The sequence below is a fragment of the Pleurodeles waltl genome, chromosome 1_2, assembly GCF_031143425.1.
Source record: "Pleurodeles waltl isolate 20211129_DDA chromosome 1_2, aPleWal1.hap1.20221129, whole genome shotgun sequence".
In the NCBI taxonomy this organism is placed as follows: domain Eukaryota; kingdom Metazoa; phylum Chordata; class Amphibia; order Caudata; family Salamandridae; genus Pleurodeles; species Pleurodeles waltl.
The window spans coordinates 99,376,994-99,401,682 of NC_090437.1; the positions used below are offsets into that span (position 1 = coordinate 99,376,994).

Below are 24,689 nucleotides of genomic sequence, written 5' to 3' on the forward strand. Positions count from 1 at the left end.
ATGTTGCCAGGCAACGCGACCTGCCTTCAGTATTTGAAGTGTCCAACCCAACTGCATAATGGACCTTAGTTGGCTCTGTCCATGGTGTAAAGGAGACATATCTGTTTGTATAATGTCTATAGCAGAAGAGACAATGGGGGTCATTACAACATTGGCGGTAAAAGCCGCATACCCCCACGCAGAAGACCGCCAACACACCGCCGCGACCGCGGAATTCTGCCACGGTCATTATGACCCAAAGGCCGGAATCCGACAAAAACTAGACACCCACACAAGTCCGCCACACCAAAGGTCAGTGATAAACTGGCAATAACAAAACCTCCACCGTCACGCCAACAGGAATACACCCACACTATCACGACCCACGAATCCACATGGCGGTCTTTCAACCGCAGTATATCATTGGCGGTACACACCGCCGCACTCAAAATACACACACATATACATAACACATCCACATTGGACAATTCAAAATACACACACCTGATACACATACACACCACTCCCACACACCCAATACAATATAAAACACACACCCATATCACCCACAAACCCTTAAGACAACAATTGCGCCTGAAGGCCACAGAGAGACACCACCATCTACAAACCAGCATCCACAGGCACTCAACACCATCACTCACACAACATCCACGCACCTCACACAACACACCACTAAATATCACCCCCCACATCACAACACACACCACCCCACACATCACCCACACCACCCCATGGCACTGCAAAGACACCCCAGGTTCTCTGAGGAGGAGCTCAGGGTCATGGTGGAGGAAATCATCCGGGTAGAGGCACAGCTATTTGGATCACAGGTGAAGCACACCTCCATAGCTAGAAAGATGGAGCTATGGCGAAGAATCGTGGACTGAGTCAACACAGTGGGACAGCACCCAAGAAATAGGGATGACATCAGGAAGAGGTGGAACGACGTACGGGGGAAGGTGTGTTCCGTGGTCTCAAGACACCACATCGCGGTACAGAGGACTGGCGGCGACCCCCACCTCCTCCCCCACAACTAACAACATGGGAGGAGCAGGTCTTGGCTATTCTGCATCCAGAGGGCCTCGCAGGAGTAGCTGGAGGAATGGACTCTGGTAAGTCAAATCTTTACTATTACATCCCCCACCCTACCTGCATGCCATCATATACCCCCACCCTCGCCCTCACCCCATCACTCCTACTCCTCACACATGTCCCAATATCACAAACCACCCATCCCAACATCAAGCCCTGCATGTAACACCAAAGCATGGACACCCATCACCAAAGCATGGCCACTGCACATACCCATACACCCCACTAAACCATCATCATACAAGGTCCTACACAGGAATGCAAGCACTGGGGTACACGGTCACCCACCCATTGCACACCATGGCACACACAGATGCAATAATCATGCTTTTACACCCCTGCAGTACCCCTACCCAATATCACCGGACAGGAGGGTCCAGACATGTCCACTCCACCCACAGAAGAGGCCCACAGTGATGACAGCAGCTCTGTCCAACTGGATCTAGACGACCAGCCCGGCCCATCTGGGACCTCGGGACAGTCGGTTCCCCTCACACAGCCACAGGCCACTACAGAGCTTCCCCCCCTCTGGAAACACCAGCACAGCACCCACCCAGCGGGCCCATACCACTGTCCCCAGCACACATCAAGTAGCAGTGTGTTCACCACTACAGGGAACCTAGGCTAACCCACCACCCCAACAACACCAGGGACCTGGGGGCAGTGGTAGTGGGCACACGGTTCAGGGGACAGAGGCCCAGGAACACGGGAACTGGGAGGGCTGCTGTGCGACAGGGGGAGGACAGGCCCAGGGAACCTACTCTCCACGTGGCCCTCTCCAACATCATGGGAGCCTACCACCATTCCCAGGAGACGATGGCAACGGTACTGGCCAAGTTTCAGGAGACCCAGCGGCTGCAGGAGGAACAGTATTTGGGCTTCAGGGAGGAACTCAAATCCATCAATTCCACCCTGGGCACCATTTAGGGGTGCTGAAGGAACTCCTCAACACCAGGAGGGCTACTGTGGCACTACAAGGGGCCCCTGACACTAGCCTGGATGATGAGCTGCCCACCACCTCCACCGGCGCTAGTGGACAGGAGGCACCGCCACAGGACCACCACACCATCACCCCATCCCCTGCAGAGGGAGAACCACCCTGCAAGCGGTCCCTGAGATCCAGGACAAAGACAGAGAACGATGCCAAGACCCCCGCCAAGAAATGAGACCACCCTGATTGTCATCCTTCTGTCCCACCTTGTCACCCTGTCCATACTTAAACTGGCCCAGCTCCACTTCCTATGCCCCTTTGGACAATGCACCTGTGAGACTAATAGACTGGACTCTGCCATGGACATTCCTCCACCATCACCCCTCACCATTTTACAACCCCTACAATATTGAGCACTTAAATAAACACCCTTACAGCACAAAACAATCTGGAGTCTGTCTGTGACTTCGAAATATTGTATTAGCAATTACAGTGCCAAAATGCTCTTTCAAATGTAATGTCAACATACCTATGTCACACAGCTCTAGTCCATGAGGAAACAAAGCAGATGTCACACAGTGGGACCCACATCTGTGAAATCGTAATGGAAAGTGACAACTCAGTGACCATAGACTGGGTGAAAATGAAAGACAGTAGAGAGGTAGTAGATTTAAATTAGATGTAGCAGGTAGGTTTGTCTTCTTACCTGTGTCTCACTGGAAATACTGCAGGATCACTGTGTTCCTGTTGTCGATGTCCTCTTCTTCAGCGTCCTCATCTTCACTGTCCACAGGCTCCACAGCTCCCACAACACCTCCATCTGGACCATCCTCCTGCAGAAAAGGCACCTGTCGTCGCAAAGCCAAGTTGTGAAGCATACAGCAGGCCACAATGATCTGGCACACCTTCTTTGGTGAGTAGAATAGGGAACCACCTGTCATATGGAGGCACCTGAACCTGGCCTTTAGGAGGCCGAAGGTCCGCTCTATAATCCTCCTAGTTCGCCCATGGGCCTCATTGTAGCGTTCCTCTGCCCTTGTCCTGGGTTTCCTCACTGGGGTCAGTAGCCATGACAGGTTGGGTGTAACCAGAGTCACCTGCAAATGTCGAGGGACAACTGTTATACACACGCTAACTCATAGGGACATCCACAGACCCAAACAACTATTCCCACTGATTTGGGTCCAGGTGCTCACCTAATAGCCACACCCGGTGCCTCTGTAGTTGCCCCATCACATAAGGGATGCTGCTAGTCCGCAGGATGTAAGCGTCATGTACTGAGCCAGGGAATTTGGTATTCACATGGGAGATGTACTGGTCTGACAAACACACCATCTGCACATTCATCGAATGGTAACTCTTCCGGTTCCTGTACACCTGTTCACTCCTGCGGGGGGTACTAAGGCCACATGTGTCCCATCAATTGCACCTATGATGTTGGGGGTATGTCCCAGGCCATAAAAGTCACTTTTCACTGTAGGCAATTCCTCCACCTAAGGGAAAACGATGTAGCTCCACATGTGTTTCAGCAGGGCAGACAACATTCTGGACAACACGTTTGAGAACATAGGCTGGGACATCCCTGATGCTATGGCCACTGTTGTTTGAAAAGACCCACTTGCCAGGAAATGGAGTACTGACAGGACCTGCACTAGAGGGGGGATTCCTGTGGGATGGCGGATAGCTGACATCAGGTCTGGCTCCAACTTGGCACACAGTTCCTGGATTGTGGCACGATCAAGCCTGTAGGTGATGATCACATGTCTTTCCTCCATTGTCGATAGGTCCACCAGCGGTCTGTACACCGGAGGATGCCACCATCTCCTCACATGCCCCAGCGGACGGTGCCTATGGAGGAGAACAGGGAGCACAGAGTCAACCAAATCAGAGGTACGGAAACACAGCTTACTCTGAACATATTCATAAATTGAAATTTGCGTGTATGAGTGGTAAGGCAAGGCCTAGGTATGTGTGACGCAGTCAAAAATAAAGCCATGTGGGCCCCTGAAATTGCGGCTGCCTGACCTGTAAGGTGGGACAAGGGGATATGAGGTAACTGAGCTGACGTTGTACACCATCGTGGCAGGCGGTCGAAGACCGCGGCGCATTCCTGCATTGGTTAACATTGGACCCTATGGGTCTCAGGAGCCAATGACGATGTACGCCGGCGGTGACGGTACGCAGCGCCGCGGACGTGACCGCCATTTTCTCTCTGTTCAATCACTCGATACCTGATCTTCAACAGGATAAGATGGGGGTGAGAATGAGGCGTGCATGAAACAACGGTGAGTGCATGTGTGTCATGGCAAGGGTAGGGATGCAGGCCAATGACTGACGGTGCAGTTGGTAATTACTACTCTTTTTCACCTGTACAATTCCTGTAGGTCAGCACCCCCCAGAAGAAGGACATCTGGCATGCCGTCACCCAGGAAGTCCAGACCCTGGGGGTCTACCACAGACAGAGCACCCACTGCTGGAAAAGATGGGGGGACATTCGCCGCTGGAGCAAAAAGATGGCAGAGGCCCAGCTGGGGATGGCTTCCCAACGTGGGAGGGGTGCCCGTCTCACCATGACCCCCCTGATGTTCAGGATCCTGGCGGTGGCCTACCCGGAGTTGGATGGGCGCTTGAGGGCATCACAGCAGCCACAAGGAGGTGAGTACACTCTCATTCTGCTGATTCAGTGTGCATTGGAGGTGTCTGGGTGCGGGAGGTGGGCTGTGGGTTCCCTTAGGCCAGGGCGAGTTTGGTAGTTAAGTTCCCTTCTTCAGCCAGACCCTGAGACACCCCACCCCACCTGTGTACAGTGCCAACTACACCTAGTCAGGCTCCTGTGACATCCATGTGTGCAGAAACCGGCTATAGCCTTGTAAGCCATGTCCCCGGGATTGAATAGTGGCCCCCAAGTGCGCGGCATAGTGCAGGGGGCTTCTGTGTCTGTCGTGTCTGCCAACAGTAGCGGTATTGAATGCACTGAACATGTCTTTCTTCTGTCTTCCCCCCCCTTTTTGTGGTTTTCCTGTTCTTGTGTGCATTAGCACCATCAGACGGAGGAGCAGTGGCACCGGAGCAGGAGGGAGCTGCATCCCACATAGCCCTGGAGGGCGAGACTACGGACTCCAAATTCACCAGTGGGACGGAGGGTGAGGGGAGCTCCACGGCGGGGACAGGAGCTGACACCAGCGAAACAGACTCCTCCTCTGATAGGAGCTCCCTTGCGGTGGTGGCCCCATCTGTGCTCCCCGCATATACAGGTACAGCCGCCCCCCTCCCCTACCAGCAGCGCCCTCCCAGCAGCCCCTCAGCTTTTGCCCCGTGCCTGCTCACCCAGGAGGGTGGGCATCACCTTTGCCCCAGGCACCTCAGACCCTGCCCCAGTCACCCCTGCTGCCCTCAGTGAGGAGGCCATTGACCTCCTCAGGTCCCTTACTGTTGGGCAGTTTACCATTTTGAATGCCATCCAGGATGTAGAGAGGCAGTTGCAACAAACCAATGCATTCCTGGAGGGCATTCACTCTGGTCAGGCAGCCCTTCAGCGAGCTTTTCAGACTCTGGCCTCAGCACTGATGGCAGCCATTGTCCCTGTCTCTAGCCTCCCCCCTCCACCTTCCTCCATACAGACCCACACCCCTGTACCTCAGCCTATCCCAAGCACACCTTCAGACCAGCATGCACACACCTCAACACACAAGGGAAGCTCTGGCAAACATAAGCACCACACATCCCACAGGCACTCACGCAAGCATCACACACATGCAGACACACCAACATCCACTGCCTCCACTGTGTCCCCCTCCTCCTCGTCTCCCTCCTCCCTGCCTGTCTCGTCTCCACTCACACCTGCATGCACTGCATCCTCAGCCACTACGTCCATCACCAGCACACACACCACCACACCCCGCTCACGTGCAGTCACCACCCCCACTACCATTCACACATCCCCTGTGTCCTCTCCCAGTGTGTCTGTGAGGCCACCCCCCAAGGTACACAAACGCAGCCACACACCCACCCAACAGCCATCCACCTCACGACAGCCTCCAGCCCATGCACCTTCACCCAAAGTCACCAAACGAACACCTCTTAGAACCACTATCTCTTCCTCCACTCCCAAACCCCCTCCATCTACCCGTCCCAGTGTGTCCCAAAAACTTTTCCTGTCCAACCTTGACCTCTTTCCCTCACCTCCCCCACCCCTCTCCTAGGGCCCGACTCTCCAGGTCCCAACCTAGCACCTCAGCCACAACATCGGCCGAACCAGTGGTGCCAGTAGTCACCGGATTATGGAGTGCACCAGGCAGCAGGGCAGCCAGTGTGGCAAGGAGCCAGAGCACGGACAGTCCCCCACCTGTCAAGCATCAAAAGTTGTCCAGTGCCCGACGGGAGAGGGGAAAGAAATCAGCCACCAAAGCCGCTCCCAGGGTTCCAGTTGGGAGTGTGGAGACAGCTGCGACACCATCCAAGGTGGGGAAGGGACAAAGTAAAAACCGGCAAGTCTGGGAAGATCAGCACGGTGGAGAAGACCGCCAGCAGCCCCGCTGCCCAAGAGGCGACCGCCAGCAGCAGCCACACTGCCCAGGAGAAGACCGCCAGCAGCCCCGCTGCCACAGACAGGACCGCAAGCAGCAGCCCCGCTGCCCAGGAGAAGATCGCCACCAGCCCCGCTGACACAGACAGGACCGCCAGCAGCAGCCCTGCTGCCCAGGAGCAGACCGCCAGCAGCCACGCTGCCACAGACAGGACCGCCAGCAGCAGCCCCGCTGCCCAAGAGCAGACCGCCAGCAGCCCCGCTGCCACAGACAGGACCGCTAGCAGCAGCCCCGCTGCCCAGGAGGCAACCAGCAGCAGCCACACTGCCCAGGAGAAGACTGCCAGCAGCCCCGCTGCCACAGACAGGACCGCCAGCATCAGCCACACTGCCCAGGAGAAGACCGCCAGCAGCCCCGCTGCCACAAACAGGACCGCCAGCAGCAGCCCCGCTGCCCAGGAGGCGTCTGCCAGCAGCCCCGCAGGCGAGGACAAGACCGCCACCAGCTGAACCGCTCCAAAGACACCGCCGCCACTAGCACCGCTGAACAGGACACCGCCACCACCAGCACCGCTGCCAAGGACACCGCCGCCACCAGCACTACTGAAGAGGACAAGACCGCCACAAGCACCGCTGAACAGGACACCACCGCCACCAGCACCGCTGAACAGGACAAGACCTCCACCAGCTGAACTGCTGCCAAAGACACCACCGCCACAAGCACCGCTGCCAAGGACACCGCCGCCACCAGCACCGCTGAACAGAACAAAACCGCCACAAGCACCGCTGAACAGGACACCGCCGCCACCAGCACCGCAGGACAATGAGCACCAAAAGCTCTGACGCTACTGAGACCGCCACGAGCAGGATGAAGCACTCTGGGCACAAAGCCCCCTCCAGAACCAGTGGAGTAAGGCATCCACTACCTCTGTCCTTGGCAGGATGAAGCACTCTGGGCACCAAGCCCCCTCCAGAACCAGTGGAGAAAGGCATCCACTACCTCAGTCCTTGGCAGGATGAATTACTCTGGGCACAAAGCCCCCTCCAGAACCAGTGGAGAATGTTATCGACTTGAGAGTCTGTGGCTTTGCACTCCCCAGGATTGAACAGTGGGCAAACCACCCACTGTAGAGACTTGAAAGACTGTGGCTTTGCACTCCCCAGGATTGCACTGTGGGCATGGAGCCCCCTCGTGGATCTAGCGTCGTGCACTCAACCGGCTGAGGTGCCCCCCTTCCCTTCCCCCCGAGGTGCCTGTTTTATTTCCGACTGATGCCCCTGCAGTGTTCTCTCTGTCTTGTTCGGGTATGTTGTGTGGGCCTTGCCCATGCCTTTTGGGCCCAGTGATCCACGGACTATGATGGTGGAATCCCTTGGACTTGTGTTCTTGGTGTATATAATAGTATATAGTATAAATGTATATATTTGTCTATATTTTTGATTCATGTCTTTGAATATATCACAATTATTCGACTTATTTCCTTTTGTCCTTGCATTCTTCCAGGGGAATTGGGGGGTGTAACTGTGATGTATCAACATGTACTTGTGTGTGTGTTGTAGTAGGTGAGGGTGGGGGTGGGGTTTTGCGTGTTGTGTGTGTGTGTCACTGTTTTTTCCCTCCCCCCTCCCCTGTGTCGTAGGTGCAGTACTAACCGTTGTCTTCGCCGCCAGCGTTCGTGCTCCTGGTAGAGGAGCAGGAAGATAAAGGCTGGCAGAATTTGGAGCTCCGGTTCCATGGCGTCCTGGTTCCTTGTGGGGTGTGTAGAGGTGAGCGTTTTCCCTTCGAAGTTCTGTTTCCACCGTGTTTTTGTTTGCGGTGAACCCGCCCCCGAAACGTGGCGGATTGGTGGGTTGTAATAGTGTGGGCTGTACATTGTGTTCCGCCTGTCTGTTGGCGGTTACCGCCGCGGTGTTTGTTTGTACTGCCGTGGCGGTCGGAGTGTTAAAGTGGCCGTCTGTGTTGAAGTGTCAAATTGATCAGTTATTTCTGTATTGTTTGATGTCAGTGGAACCAATGCAAGATAATTTTTCACCCCCCCCCAGCTCGAAGAGGTGTCAGTGTTGCTGCTTACAACTTGTAGAGGAACTTCTTGACCAGTAGTGAGAGGGATTCGTGAACTACTGGCTGCCCCTTTTGGTCAGCTGTGCAGGATCGGCCACATGGTGTAACTTGACATTGTTGATAGATACATAGCGTTTTTCTTTGGCACCAGCCAACGGTGGTAGAATGACAGTTCTGGTACCGTGTATTCCCAAGACTGGGACTGGTGCACAATAGGAAGGACCAGACTCCTTATTCACAGCAAACTTTTCACATACTAGATCCTCAACTTTAGGAATCCAGCCTGTAGGCATTACAGGTACATCCTTAATTCCTGTGGAGGCAGCGCTGGCAGAAGCGTTGTCATCACAGAACTGTTGCAATTCCTGTACGACAGTGACATGTTCATTTATGTCAAAGGGAGTTTCTGCCACCTCCACTCCAGGACCATCAAGATCTGGAACTTACATTTGAGTCCCAAACAGGCACTCATATGAAGTACGACCCCCCCAGGGACCTTCTAGGCAGATTGTTAAGTGCTTTCTGGACTCCATACAGGTGATTAAGCCAACTACGACCCGTACCTAAGACTCTGGCTGTTAAGGACTGCTTTAAATCACGGTTTAATTGCTCCACAACACTATTTCCCTCAGGATTAAATGGAGATCTCGAACCCCTACGCCTGGTATCTTAACCTCAGCGTTTAGGCAGCCTCCCATTCAGTAGGAATATTTAGCAGGAAATGTTTTTGGATAGGGCGTACCTTCAGCCGTAGCTTTCACGGCAGCCCATATGTCCTCGTCAGGTTTCACACCTAAGCAGGTTACTGCAGCAACAGTGGCTGTAGCTACTGCTGACGTTGCGGCTTCATAAGCCAATGTGTTTCCAGCAACGTGTATTCCAAGGCGCTGGTGTCCAAGTGTATGTACAACATGGACATTTGGTAGCATTTCCTTCAGATCCGCTACTTTGCCCCACAGAAGTCTGTGTTTAATGGTGTTGCCTTTAGAATCTCTGAACCCATACTGGCGCTAGTAATGCAGGTGTTCATTGAAGGACTGAACACAGTATTATGAATCACATACAATCAGTGTTGGTTGTGCAGGATCCGTGTGTTCCAGAGCCATCACCAGAGCCTTTAGCTCTGCCAGTTGTGCTGTGCAATCCCCTACGGTTTGCGTGAGTGTATGCTGGGGACAAAATGTATTATTCTCCATGTAGCCACATACGACTGCGCAAGCAGCAAAGTATTGATGCTTTGTGCCAATTGCAGGTTGCGCTAAGCCATCGGTGTACATGACTCTTTGATACTGATCAATAGGCAGTGTGTTTGCAGGAACTGGGTATTCTAGTTCATATTGCAAAATTCTTGAGTTTGTAATTTTGGGTAAAAAATGTAGTCTGCATCAGTGGCTGTCAAAGACGTTGCCCATTGTATCCAACGTGGATGTAATGCTTTAGCGTTAGGAATGCTGGCTTTGGTGACAGCCTCAAGGGCTGGGATCGGAGAAACAACAATAATGCGTTTGCCTTAAGTCAGAGGTCTTTCTTTAATGACAGCCATCTGTACAGCAGTGACAATTTTCTCAGTGGGAGCAAAGCGTTGTTCTGCTGCTGAGTACAAATGTGTTTTGTATGCAATCGGGACTGTCTCACCCTCATTGAAAATCACATAGGTGAAACCAATGGCACCAGAAATTACCCTGATGACCAAATGTGTTTTGTTGTCCCTTGTGTGTAAATGTTGTGCTGCAAGCATGTCTGTCTGCAGGTCTCTGAGAATGCATGTGTGTTTGACTGTCCAAAATGTACTTGGCAAGTCAGGACCTATTAAGTAATGTAATGGTTTTATATGTAATGTATAATCAGTAATGTAAGTTCTGCCAAAATTTAGAAAACCCAATAGAGAATGGCATTTGGAGGTTGTAATTGTGCGCATTTTTCCAATAATTGTGGAGCTAGACTATTTCCTTCACTCAATAGCTCATAACCCAGAAACAGGACGCTGAGGAAGGCTATTTTTGTTTTGTTTTTATTGAATTTGTAGGCAAATTCAGCGAATCCCACAACGATGCGAGCTACCCGTCTTAAATGTTGCAGCAATTCATCATCTGTGAGATAGATATCATCTACGTAGGACAAGGCTTCAGGGTCAATGTCGTGCAATATTGAAGTCACACAAGCTGCGAACAGTCGTGGACTGTTCTTGTACCCCTCGGGTAAATGACAGAATGTTTTCTGGGAGCCTAGCGTGCTGAAACTTGTTAAGTCTCTACTCTCACGTGCTATATTTTGGCAGAAGAAACCATTGGAAATGTCCAGTGTTGTTTTGTATTTTTTGCGCACTATGTTGTTCATGAGTGCTGTGCTATGTGAGTTTTGTATTGCATATATGTGTGTATGACTGTTTAAATGTCTGTAGCCTAAGACTATTCTGTTTGAATGGTCCGGTTTAGCTACTAGGAATAAAGGATTAGTCATTGGGGAGACGTAGGGTTCAATTATGCCCTGGTACTCCAGTTGTGTGAGAATTTCTCTCACAGGTGCTTTAGCATCATGATTTATTCGATATTGAGGTAGAGGTTGGGGTTGGTTTTTAATCATAATTACATGGTAGGGGGAGTCTTTGTCCCATCCTGCGTGGTTGCGATATAACGCAGGTGCCTGCGCCAATGCCCATTTAATGGCGTAGGATTCTGCGAGTTCCTCGGGAACCATGGGCGAGAAGGAAGGTTTAATAACATCTTCCCTATATGGGCAGGTACGGACAAATTCAGTTGGCCAGTCCTGTTTGGCCGACAAAATATCATATATGTTTACTACTTGATCCCAAAAGATAGCGTCTATTGTGCGTTCAGTGTCTCCCTCTAACTGTAACATTACTTTGTACACCCTGTCAGGCGTGGAGACACGCATATCCGCAGTTTCCACTTGTAGGAAGTCATCAGTTGCTTTCACCTCCAGCTGCGCTAGAAGATTCCGGTGAACTATTGTGACCTTTGCCGCGGTGTCTAGCAGTGCTAGTGTACACTTCCTGTTCTCCAATAGGACCCTCTTCTTGAGTAGCATGTCGAACCGCAACTGCTGCCACCTTTTTCTTTTTAAATTGTGTTTTTTGTTGAGGAGGTTTCTCATCCTTTTTAACAGAAACCTCTGTTGAGCGTTGTGATTCCTGTCTGGGTTTCACGTACTCTGTTCTGCGCTCTGACCGCCCACCTCTCTCACTGTGTTTTTCCGATGAATCCTGAAAGGAACGAGATTGTCTGGAATCAGTATATTAATATCTATCAGGCATTTTTATATTATCTCTATTTCTGAGATTATATCTATTCTGAGGGGTCTCCGTGTGCCGAGATTCTCCCCTTTCTTTTTTAGGAGTTTTTTTTTTTTTTTTATCCTAGCGTTTCTTATTACCCTCAGGAGCTTGTTTGGTAAAATCTTTATTAGATTTACCCTGAAATTGTGGTTTTGTTGGTCTGGCCCCCAGACTATCTTGACAAATACTGTAATAGGTCTCTGCGGTAATCTTTGGCAGCTCGCGTTCTTGATCCTGTTGAGGAACATCCCAGAACCGCATGCGCACCGCTAGTGCCACCGCTTCACCTTTAAGGTTACTTAAAATAATTGACGATACTGTGGCAAAGTTGCCCATTAATTGCATCCCCAAATCCAGGGCAGCCCCGTATTCATCTTGAATTTGATTCAACACTTACGGTAAATTGGCACGTGTCAGTGTACCGTGCGCGGTAGTATAGTGCGTGGCAGATACCGTGCCCTATGTATTACTATTGTGGGAACCATCTGAAACGGCAAGCAGATTGTTAATATTCTGTGTTTATCCTGAGGTCCCGTATGGGGAAATACTGCTTTCACTCTGCTGGCACTCCTAATGGGGATTTTCCTTTTAGAGTTCAAGCTTGAACAACCTCCAGGGTCAGGTAGGTGTTCCCTACTTAGAGGAGGAGGAAATCCTCGATACCATGGACGTCTCCGTATATAGTACTGAGATGTCTTTGTATATAGTGAGACAGAGATACTCAGGAGGACCCGAAAATTAGAGCCTGACCAAACGTTGGTGGCGCCATGTTGCGTAGGCTCTCATTATTTTAATGAGACTACTGGATTTTAAGCTGCAGGATCGCCTGCGGTGTGGGAGACTGAGTCTTACCCACTACAGGTGACGCCTGTCGCCCCAATCCGGGTTTTGCTCCGGCTAACTAGCAGTGCCTCATCTCTACCCAAGAGCAGGGATGATTGGGCAGCTGACCGCATGACATAATTGATTTCTTAGGGAAATCGTGGTCACTCAGGTCTCATCCGTTTCTCTCAGTTACATTAGTCTCACGTACACAATGACAAACAGAAGCAGTATATGTTTCAATAAGGTTTTAATGAAGCGACTGCATCTTAGATAGCAAAGCATGTACTGCAATAACCAGGATGATACAGCATGACAAGATTAAAATTGTGACAAGGAGAGTGAAGCATAGAAATAATGCTACCGTATTGTCACTAGAGTTAATGGACTAATTCCTACCTAGGCTATATTAGAGCACAACCTGTTAAGCTCTAATTCTGCCCTTCAGGTTCCCCTGGGAAGACATCGTCCACATACCTGAGCAAAGGCCTGAAGTCTGCATAAACAGCTGTAGCGAAGTATTCAGCAATCAGCATACAGTTGTGGATCTCTGGCTGGAATCTCCCTCTGAGGTGTAAGGGACAAGAAAGAGTTTTTATAATAAAACAGTTGATGTTCTGAGAAAATGTCCCTACGTAAGGATGTGTGTTTTCTATGAATGTCAGAGACAAAACTTATACCACATTCACCAGCAACCTATCTTACTGCAGCCTTGAAAGAAGCACAGAGTGAACAAGAATGTCTTGTTTAAGAACATAGTGCTGGCCTAAGCAAAAAGAGTTAGATAGAAATAAATAAAACAAGACCGCAAAAGTGTCTATTGTTAAAATAATAAATGAAGCCGAATAAAATATATCTAGAAGTGCACAGCGGCAGGCCTAATATCCTAAAATAAAGTGCTTGGAGCTGTAACTTAAACGGCTACACAACAAGAGGACCACTCCAGACCACCATCTGTGATGCAGGATCCAGGCAGCTCCAGAGGAGAGCAGATCCATGCAGGCGGACATTGTTGCTGTAGGTGCCTGCAGATGAAGGGGAGTGACTCCTTTACCCCAAGAGAGATTCCTTTTTGGTTCTTGGTGCAGGCTGAAGTCTCGCCGACCTAAGAGGATGCACAGCCGGGGAAATGATGCAGTTGCTGGAAGGAACCAAAGTTGCAGGGTGGGGTCGTCTCAGGAGTTACAGTCTTGTCGGTTCCTGAAGAGTCCAGTTGCAGTTCCTGTGTCCAGAAGTAGAAGTAAATGATGCAGAGGAGTCCTGGTGGAGTCTTGCATGTTTAATCTGCAGACCAACACGCAAGGGAGTCCCTAAATAGCCCTAAAAGGGGATTTGGTCACCTTACAAGGTGACCACCTATCAGGAGGGGTCTCTGACATCACCTGCCTGACCTGGCAACTCAGATGCTCCCAGGGGCCTCTGCACACCTTGGTTTCAAGATGGCAGAATTGAGCGGCCACCTGAAGGAGCTCTGGGCACCACCCTTAGGGTGAGGATGACAGGGGAGTGGTCACTCCCCTTTCCTTTGTCCAGTTTCGTGCCAGAGCAGGGACTAGATGTCCCCAGATTGGTGCAAACTGGTTTAAGCAAGACGGGCACCAAATGTGCTTTTCAAAGCAAACCAGTGGCTTAGATAGGCTACCCCTTCCAAGCCTTGAAACACCTATTTCCAAGGGAGAGTGTGCTGCCTCCCTCTCCCACATGAAATCCTTTGTTCTGCCTTCCCCTGCCTAAGCTGGTCAAGCAGCAGGAGGGTAGAAACCTGTCTGAGGTGTGGCAGCAGCGCGGGCTGCCTGGAAAACCCTTGAAGACTGGTACAAGCAATACTTTAGGGTCCTCTAAAGATCCCCCAGAGTGCACGGGATCCTACAACCCATACTAGCAACAGAATTGGAGTATAATTCTGACATGTTTGATACCAAATATGCCCGGGTTTGGAGTTACCCTTATGTAGCTGGACACAGGTAGTGAGTGACCTGTGTCCAGAACACGGGTAAAATGGCTTCCCCGCACTTACGAAGTCCAGTGCAATGGGATTGTAGTTCATTGGGGCACCTCTGCTCATGCAGGGTTGCCCAACACACAGGTACCTGCACCCTACTCTCTGGGCTAGTAGGTCCTACCATAGGTGTGATTTACAGTGGCCTGGTGAAGTGACCTGTGGTGAAAGGGTGCATGCACCTTTTCACACTGGCTGCAATGGCAGGCCTGCAGACACATTTTGCATGGGCTCTCATGGGTGGCACAATATATGATGCAGGCCCATGGGGAATCCCTGGTTTCCCAATGTCCTGGGTCCCTAAGTACAATATACTAAGGACTTATAAGGGGGAGCCAGTATGCCAATTGTGGAGTGCACAAAGGTATAGGCAACCAAATGTAGAGGGGGAGAGCACAATCCCTGGGATTCTGGTTAGCAAGATATCAGTGAAAAACAGTTTTAGCACACTGATAGGCAAAAATTGGGGGTAACCATGCCAAAAAGCATTCACCAAATTGATCTTCTTTTCTAAATGCACCCAAGTTAAATTGGCGTGTGGGGGCACCCCTACGCTCCATGCCTCCAACCCCTTGTGCACTGCGAGGTGGGGGGAAATGTCCAATGGCGACTCGCCACCGTGGCCCAAGTCAACAGTTGATATGGTGTGCAATATACCTCTGCCTCCCCACCAGGTGCCCAGGCCCGGTCAGGGCCGTGAGTCGATCATCTTGAGGGGGGAGGATGGGAGAGGGATCTAATATGTCTGTATCTGCCTCCTCTCCCCAGTTCCAGCGTCTCTGCAGCAATCCAACAGCTCAGGGTCACAGGGCCGCCCTGGAGGCTTCCCTCAACCGCTTGCAGTCTCCTGTCTCTTTCCCTCCGGCCACCAGGACGAGACGGTTGCCGATTCTCCTCCCACAGGGAATTGAATCCAGATGAAGATAAGAGCCGTCCGGCGCCAGCATCCACTCCGTCAAACATCTCAGCGGATCACCTCCTGTGCCCGCTGCACAGTCTCGCCGGCCACCTCCTCCTACAACCCGCCTTCCCCGCTGCGCCGCAGGCCCCTAATGCAACTGCCACTCAGTGCAGCATGTTCATGGGACTCAGGTGAGCCCCCACAGTTCACGCCGAAGCCCTATCGAAGGGAGAAGATCTATATGCAATCTGTTTGTAGGACTTTAGCAGGATTCAGATGGGTCCTGGGCTGGAGCTCTTCACAGAAAATCTGATCACATCGCCATCTTGACCACGCCCCCTCAAGTGTCACACGTTTAGTCAAAATCATGGAAATGTCACACATAAGCATTCTGAAAACTTGGCAGCTATGTGTAGTTCATGTTTAACTCTTGGTTTCGTATTCTTTTCCTAATCCAACTCTATGGTTCATACAGGGTTTGGTTACATAAACGCGGTTTAAGTAAAGGCAAAAGGAGAACGCATACTCTTCGCCTCCGTGTTCTTAATAGAATTGAAAAATCTTGTTAGCACATGCTATAAAATTTTCGAATGTGCCCCTTTTGAACACTCAAAAGTGTGAGAGTTTAGAGGAACTATTCATTCAGTAGAGTGCAGAAGAACTTTCATATATGACAATGCAGCAGAATATAATTCCGACCTATTGTTAGACTTTAACAATACTTGAATTTAAACATATTGATGCAGCGTTTTATGGATAAACATATCAGATTGGGATGATCATGGAATCTAGCATTAAAAATTGTAAAATAGAAGAGAGGGAGATGGAGCGATTGAATCGCACATGGCTCTCTCTATTTCCAATAAATAAGTCAGGCCTTGCTGCCTGGCGCTATCATGGCCGTCGTGATAGACAGCGATTCATTACCAGCCTGTGCGCAAAGAAAGATAGCCCTACTATTCTTTTAGGGGTCTTCTCGCGATAGGTTGGCGGCGGGGGAGGTGAAGAGTAGAAACAAGAATGAACCCCGGAATTGGGGGCGGCAGCGTTTTAGAAGTAGACTTCAACGCGCGCTCTCGTCTGCCTCCTCCCGCACGCGCACTGTTCAATCGCTGACAGGGTGAGAGCGACACGGTGGCGCGTGCAGGAGGACGCTGCTCCAGGCACCGCTACAACATGGCGGAAACACTAAGCGCTCAGGAGGAGCTGGTGAGTGGTTGATTAGCACAGTGCCTAAAACAGACTAAAATACAGAGACCCCCACAGTGGTGCAATGCATACGAACCTCATCCTGGAGCGATCCCAACTCCCTATTCACACATGCCTGGGGCAGAAGGATAGATAGGAGCGTCGTTTGACCCCACGAGAGCATGCATAAATCACTGTACGTCTCTAGTTATTTGGGTAGTTGGTAGAAACCGATGTCCTTAAGTCAGGTCCTGGGAGTGGAGTTTAACAACGTTTCTATACCTGGGTGGTTCGGAGTGAGCGGTCGCAGTATCGCTGCGTAATGTTCATTACATGGCCACTGGACCCAGAAGGCTGCCGCAACAGAACAAGTGCAATTATGTGCTGTGGCGGTTTCCTTTTGGACATTATTTCCAATGAACATCCTCTTTTTAAAAAAAATCTGATTTGCCGTGTTTTTTGCCACCCCTTGCTTGGGCTTCTTGCCACCCTGTGCTTCGGTATCTTTTCTTAGTCGTTCAAAATGGCCATGTTGATTTTGTTTATCATGCTTGCTACTCCTATGTGGAACGCTGAAGTTCTTGACTAAATGAGTGCTGCACCTTGTAGTGTGTGTGGTTGGACGGGTAATGTCTTTGTTTTGACACTGTGTGGTAAGTGTTTACATGTGTGTGAGTGCCACCGAAGTGTGGTTACCATGTTAAGGGATGCAGCATCTAATAGTTTATGGTTCTCAGTAAGCTGCCAGCTTTGGGTATGTTCCTTTATGGTATTTATTATGACCGTACCCGGTTACTGCTCAGGATTGTCCATTCAGAGCTAATGTTTAAAGTTTATGGTCCTGGACAGTCATATGTGGGAGGGAGAAATGGTAGAGAGAAATCTTATTGGATAGACTGTTATAGTAATCGAATATCTGATTGTCACTTTGAGATGTTAAGAAGAGTTAACTATAGTACGTAGCTTGTTGGAAACTGCAGTGGTAGAACTAAGCGAAAGTCCTCTGTTGGTTTGCGGTATGTAGCATGTCTTAAGTAATTCCATGCCTTTTAAATTGGTGGTGAGAGGTGTATTGATATGAACTGTAACAGTGCTGGGTGATAGACATAACCTGTAGCAGTTTTATTTTACATTAGTGTCAGTTATTATGGAGCTTGTACAAATTACAATTGGCTACCAGCTCAATTTTATGGTGTTGATGTGGACGAGGAGTGTTATATTGTTTTTAATTTGGTATATAAGTGCACGACTGCCTGAGGGCATCTCAGCGCTACCATCAGAGGAAGAGAAAACCGCACATAGAAGACTTATACGGTAAGGGGAAAAGTCAGGTTTTCAGTTGCTTCCTGAACAACAGGAAGTTACGCTGGTTCCCAAGATAAGACACCTGGTTCCAAAGCCTGCAAGTTGTGTAGGAGAAACTCCTACCTCGCTGACCGATGATTTCTGAATTTTAGAGATTGAGAGTTTCTTAGCAGAAGCAGACCGAAGTTTGGCATGAGGGATATACCATATAATCCGCTCTTTTAATGGGCGAGGTCCTAGGGAGAGAAGAGTTTTATGCACAATGCAAAGAGATTTAAAAGCCGGTCTTTCTTTGACCGGGAGCCAGTCGAGTTCTGCTCTCACCTTTGAGACTGAATCAAATTTCGTAAGGTACATTAGGATACAAATGGCAGCATTTTGAAGTCTCTGGAGTTTATTTAGGATCTTTATCTGAGCCCCTGTTTACAAAACGTTGCAATAGTCTAACTTGGAGTGTACCAGGGATGTAACCACTGTTTTCTGCATTTATTTGGGAATAAATGGGAGGATTTGTTTGATCATTTTAATAATAAGCAAATAGGAGGATGTTAGGTGCTTCACTTGTTCCAAAAAGGAAAGAGAGGGGTCAAATAAAACCCCCAGATTTAGCACCTTAGCCACTGAAGTAGGGAGAGAACCATGCAACTGTGGCCAATGGGTGGAATTCCTGAAGGACGTATTATGACCAAAAAAGAAGCACTTTGCTTTTAGCTGAATTTAACTTCAAACAATGTGAACTCATCCAGGCTTCTATAGCTAAAATACAGTTCTTGAAACGGCAGACCACGTATTCAACATCGTTGAACATGGGGACCACAATTAGTGTATCATCAGCATAAGAGACAGATTTGAAACCGAAAGAACTAATCGGGCTCAATAGAGGAGTCGGGTAAATATTAACTAGTGTGGGGCTCAGGGAAGATCCCTGAGGGACAACACAAGGAAGAGGAAAAGGCTTAGAAGTGAAATCCCCCATTGACAGTTTCAGTTTTGTGGAATGAGCTAATCAAATCCAGGGCAACATCATGGATGCCATTCTCCTCTAGCCTACCTTTTAAGGAAAAATGATTCACAATGTTGAAGTCTGCGGACAGGTCTAAAAGGATCACCACAGCCTTCCCACCACTATCAAGGATATCCTGCACTTGTTTTCTAATAGCTAGCAGGGCTGACTCCGTACTATGGGTCTTTCGAAAATCAAATTGTCAGGCATCCAAGACCTCATTGTGGTCCAAATATTCTGTGAGGGATAGATTTAAGTGCCATTCCAGAACTTTGGCCAACCGAGGGAGCTGGGAGATAGGTCTACAGTACTTGATCTCCAGCAGATCTAAGGTGGCTTTCTTAGGTAAAGGAAGAATGGAAGCTTTCTTCCACTCCAAGGGGAAAAGTGTCAGTTTTTAAGATCTTATTGAGCACTGATTTATATGAATCTAAATTTCCGTATACTACACAGGCTAGGCATAGGTCCGCCTTTCAAAACTTATCTGGACAAATACAATAGTTTGCTGGTTGGGCTGTTCCATAGCTTTAACTTAAGGCGTGTTTATTATTTTAAGTTCTATCCCATGGATGTGGGATCATTGAGTTACCTTGGAAATAATGTTTTCAAATTAATTCTTGAGCGTATATGCTCATAATAGAACTAAATCTTTACTGGAAGGGAGTTTCAGAGCGATTTGGCTTTTATCAAGAAAATAGTGCCTCCTTTGAAATCTTTAAAGTAAGGTGGTACGGTGATCTGTGGTTCAAGCCGGGAGAACGGTATTTTATGTTGTTTGTATTGCTTGAATTTATCTTTCATGTATACTGATTGCTTTCCTTGGGATGCTCTGTGGGCAGTGCAGAGTGCCTTGAACATTGCTCTTCTACCTATTGGAGATGGGCACCATTTCTTTAGAGAGATATCCGAGTTCTTTGGGGCAGTACAGCCTTAAATATTTATTATCTGAAATCCAAATTGTCACCCTCCTGGACGAAATCACTCTCCAGGTGATCGCACCAGTTTTCATTTCTTCTCCAGGTGACCTGGAATTTATTTTTTTGTTTGGGGGGGGGGGGAATGGTATGCTGCTGCTTATCTTTTGTTCTCGAATATCTGGTTCAAACCAGTTATATTAATAAATGTCTTGAACTTCCCACGGGCATGACAATCAGGGGTGTGGAATTTATTAAAATATCTACTTGTCCAGGGGACAGGTTGCTTCTCAAATCTACTTGTCCTGTAAAAAGATCTACTTGTCCCTTTGGTGCCATGTAGTGTGGCGACAAATTATGGCAGCAATTAATAGCCTCTCTGATTATGCCAGGGCTACTACCATAGTAGGGCTTGAATACTTGGAGTTTCAATCCCTACTGTAGCAATTTCCTTATTTTGCCACCTTTCTGCAGATCTGCATAATGGGGCTGGAGGAAGCAGTAAGCAATAGTTCCAGGGCTGGAATGCCTTTGAGTCTGCAAACCTACGAACCTGCATGTTTTAAAGATTTTTACCAGCTTCTCTCTAATATTTTCCCATAATAAGAAAGGTTGGACGTTTACTCCTGACAATGGCAGAATTAGAACTTCTTCCAGGGTTGGGAAGAAAGTGGCTGGAGGGAAAATGAACTTGCAAATGCTCAATAGATTTTCACATGAGCAAATCTAGACATCGTATTTACCCATGCTAAAATACAGTTCACAAATATTTTATAGGGGTACGACATATACCATGGGTGCACTTTTGTGACTTTCTTTAAGAATTTGGGGCCACATGTAGGTAGGTTCAGATTTGTGACCTGCAAATTGCGATTCGCAAATCCGAATGTAGGATGGTGTCCTTGACACCATCTGTGATTCGCAAGGGCTTCGCAAATGCCCACATCATGAATAATCATGAGGTGGGTCGCAATTTGCGACCCCCTCGCGAATGGTGGCCTGCTGGAGACAGCAGACCACCATGTCTGACTGCTTTTCAACAAAGCAGTTTTTTTTTTGTTTTTTTGTAATGCAGCCAGTTTTCCTTAAAGGAAAACGAGATGCATAACAAAAACGAAAAATGAAACGTTTTCGTTTCATTTTTTCAGAGCAGGCAGTGGTCCGCAGGACCACTGCCTGCTCTGAAAAAATGTTTACAGTGACATTCACAATGGGGAAGGGGTCCCATGGGGATCCCTTCCCTTTTGCGAAAGTGTTAGCACCCATTTGAAATGGGTGCAAACTGCGATTGGTTTGCGCCCGCGTTCGCGGTCACAAAACAATCCTACATTGCACTTCGAGTTGCAATTAGGAAGGGAACACCCCTTACTAATTGCGAGTCGCAAACCCGTTTTGTGATTCGGTAACCAGGTTACTGAATCGCAAAACTGGGTTTGTGCATCGTAATGTGCTTTTTTCACTTCGCAAACAGCGAAAGTCGCTGTTTGCGACATGCAAAAAGCTACCTACATGTGGGTCTTGGTCCCTAATTAGGTCTAGTGTTAACAAAGACATTTTGTTTTTATTAAACTTCTATTTCTCTCTCTTTCGGCTGGCTTTACTGTGAGTGATCACATTCTGCTCTTCCACAAGGAGCATATTGCCACACAAAGTAGTTTTGTTCAGTGTCAGGAACTACAGTGGCAATCAGTGACGTAACGAAACTGGAGGGTGCCCCTTTGCAAAGAACATGGAGGAGCCCCCTCTCCAGACTCACTCAGGGCAGGTGCTGTGCTGAAGGGCGGCTGCGGGGCCTTTGTTATGCCACTGGTGGCAACGTGTGCTTTAAGAGTTCAAAAACTTTTTGGGGGGGTTTTGCCAATGTTTGTTACAATATTGAGGGCCTGGTAGCTCCCACAACAATAAAGTGTTACAAAAGCCATGTCAAAACAAGACACGCATTGATGAAACTAAAAGACTTATAAAAATATGTCAGATCAGTTGGCTTTGTCAGTGTTTGTTTATTTTCATGCTTCCCATAATCGTGTTGAAAATGGTTAAACTGATTTTCCATTAGAAATATTTTCGGGAAATACTAGCATGCATCAACACATTTTACTAAATGACACTTCATTTGCATATAATCAGAGAGCATTCTGGGAGCATTATACTTAGCCTCTTAGCCTAAACTTTTCAAACATGTGTGTACACTTTTTTTTTTTTTTGTACTGGAACCAACGTCAGTAGTGAAGTGTGACCTTAAAACATTTATTTACAGCACGCACCCTAATAATGAAGGCTTTCAAATAATGAACCATAAATACAAGTTCGAACAGCATTATCTTTTGGAAACACATTACCTCAACTGCAGAGAGTGCCACTCTCTGTAAACAGGTAGCCAAAGGGTTTGTGCTGCAGGGGGTTGGGCCTACTTGTCCCAAGGACAAAGTAAACATAAAAACTTGTTGCCTTTGACCCCAAACAAGATGTCCCGGGCGGGCGATAGGAATTCCACATCCCTCCTGACAAACTCCAAAATACACAAATTCTGCATGCTGCTGGGTGGTTACTAAAGGGGCTTCTCCCTGCCCTGAAAATAAATGCAATTTGCTTAGTTTTCATAATATATTTTGGAATTTAATAGTGTTGCTGTATCTGTAAACATTATGGCCTGATTCCATAATTGATTGTCATTTTCTGTAAACTGGAAATAGTAATATAATTGAGTGTACTGAACAGTAGCCTAATGCACAGTAATATTCAGGTGCTTAGCAAAAGAGAGACTGCCAAACTAGAAAATCATGACCAACCCAAACAGTGTTATCACATCTTAACCCTTACATACAATAGTGAAGGAGGAATTTGTTGCACATAAATCAGATGATTTCTGATGGGTATAAATTTGTAATTGTATTTTTTGGGTCCTCCTAACAGTGAGAGGAAATAGCCTATTCATCTGGGGCTGAGCATAAGAGTAGTGTATTCCAGTGCCATTAGACCAGAATGAGTATGTGCATGTGTACACCAGCTTATTTGTCGTGAATGTAGCAGAGGTACATCGGAGCAATGAGCAGTAGATGGGAGCCCTGGACATAACCGAAGATCATTTACAATACAGCAGGAGTTATGTAGGTACTGAACTTGCAGGGAAGTTATGCTCTTTATGAGATTTATTTTGAAGTTGGAGAGTCTTATAAGCAGTTGTGGTATTGTAGATAATTTTATTTCAGATTCACTCTACCCTAATTCAAGTAGCAATTTACTCTCAAAATCAACATCACTTTAACTCCAACCATCTCCCACAGGATACCACTCTGGCTTCAGGTCTCACCTCAGCACACAGACGGAAACCTTCTACATTATAGATGGCACCTCACTGACCACAGGTAAACCCTGACTGTGTAAGGGTTTTTGCCTCACCTGATATTTACTGGGTGCAGGTAGCACAACAGCGTGCCTCCTAACTATTTTGGTCCTTTTGAAATCTCCAGAACATTAATTCTATTACTGTACTTCTCAAGCTTCACTTTTCCTGGAGGGTTCATCATTCCTTTCATGTTTCCTATCTAAAACCCTATCTTCGTTGTAAAGGTACTCAGGTTAAAAAGAGACCAGTTCCCATTCTTGTTAACGGACAACTTGAGTATGAGGTTCAGATTTGTGACTCCCTTTACTTCAAAGGGAAACTTCAGTATCATATTGATTGTAAGGTGTATAATCCTTGTGATTGCTCATGGGAATCAGCAGAACAGGTTCATGCTCCTTTTTAGGTTTCGCCTTCACTGCTCACACTTGCACACTGTGCTTGCAAAGTCTTTTGTTTATAAAAATAAATAAATCTCAAAAGGGACTTAGAGGCCACCCCCATACTTAGCATTTGTATGCTTCCTGGTCACTCACATTTTCTGGCTTCTGATTGGTCATCAGCCTCAGGGTCATATCCTCAAGGCTCACTTCCGTTTTCTCTGCTGTTCTTGGAGCCTGAACGAAGTACATTTTCTGGCTGCTAGCCAGTGGTTGGTAGCCAGTCTCCTTCCACGTCCGCATTCTTAGTAACGCACTCTTTTATTTTTATTTTTATTTATTTTTTTATTATTTTGTAGCACTCCATAAGTGTGCCTGTGTTTTCAAACGGTCTCCCATCATTCGTTGCATTCCTTGTGCACAGTTGTTGCTTGTTTTTTAGTAGGTGGAGCAAGATTAATTGATTTGGCCAGAATCAGAGGATGTGGAGTCAACACCGAGACTGTAATGAAATAGAAACATTTTTTTTTTTTTTTTTTTTAAAGGTAGCATTTGCAAGAGCAAAATATGTGGTGTTTGTTTAAACTTTTAGACATTTGTCACTGTGAATTGTTATGAATACAATTACACAAAATGCATAATGTGAGGTCCAGTTGGTGTGTTTGTTCTGGCAGACACCAGAACTGCAAAAATAGTCAATGATAAAATTAAATAACATGCTGCCTTTTTGTAAACTGAGCCAGACTCCGAGTACTTCGTAAATATGCTCCCTACAGACTTTCTGTTTTAAATGGCAAAGCCTTTGGGTTCACTGTAATCAATCGAATATCGAAATCACACTTTGAGATAGAAAACTGTTTTATAGATCAACACTCTCACACCCACACGCTCGTGCATTGGAGCAAACATGTGCACAGACAGGGGCACACACG

The 24,689-nt window shown here is 47.9% G+C and overlaps 1 protein-coding gene across 8 annotated transcripts in view; it reads left to right on the plus strand.

The window, feature by feature from the left end:
• The window catches only part of LOC138297158 (tyrosine-protein phosphatase non-receptor type 9-like), a 766,145-nt gene that overhangs the window by 147,077 nt on the left and 594,379 nt on the right, over positions 1–24,689 (plus strand). Inside the window, exon 1 of one of the 8 annotated variants that reach the window (XM_069236666.1) lies at positions 16,608–16,833. The exons of 5 other annotated variants lie outside the window; for them this stretch is intronic. In XM_069236666.1, coding sequence (XP_069092767.1) covers positions 16,801–16,833 — 33 coding nt within the window. In that variant the 5' untranslated portion in view covers positions 16,608–16,800. Of the gene's footprint in view, positions 1–16,607; positions 16,834–16,868; positions 17,009–24,689 lie in introns of those variants that run through there. 2 more of the 8 variants (XM_069236674.1, XM_069236691.1) reach the window with 2 other exon arrangements.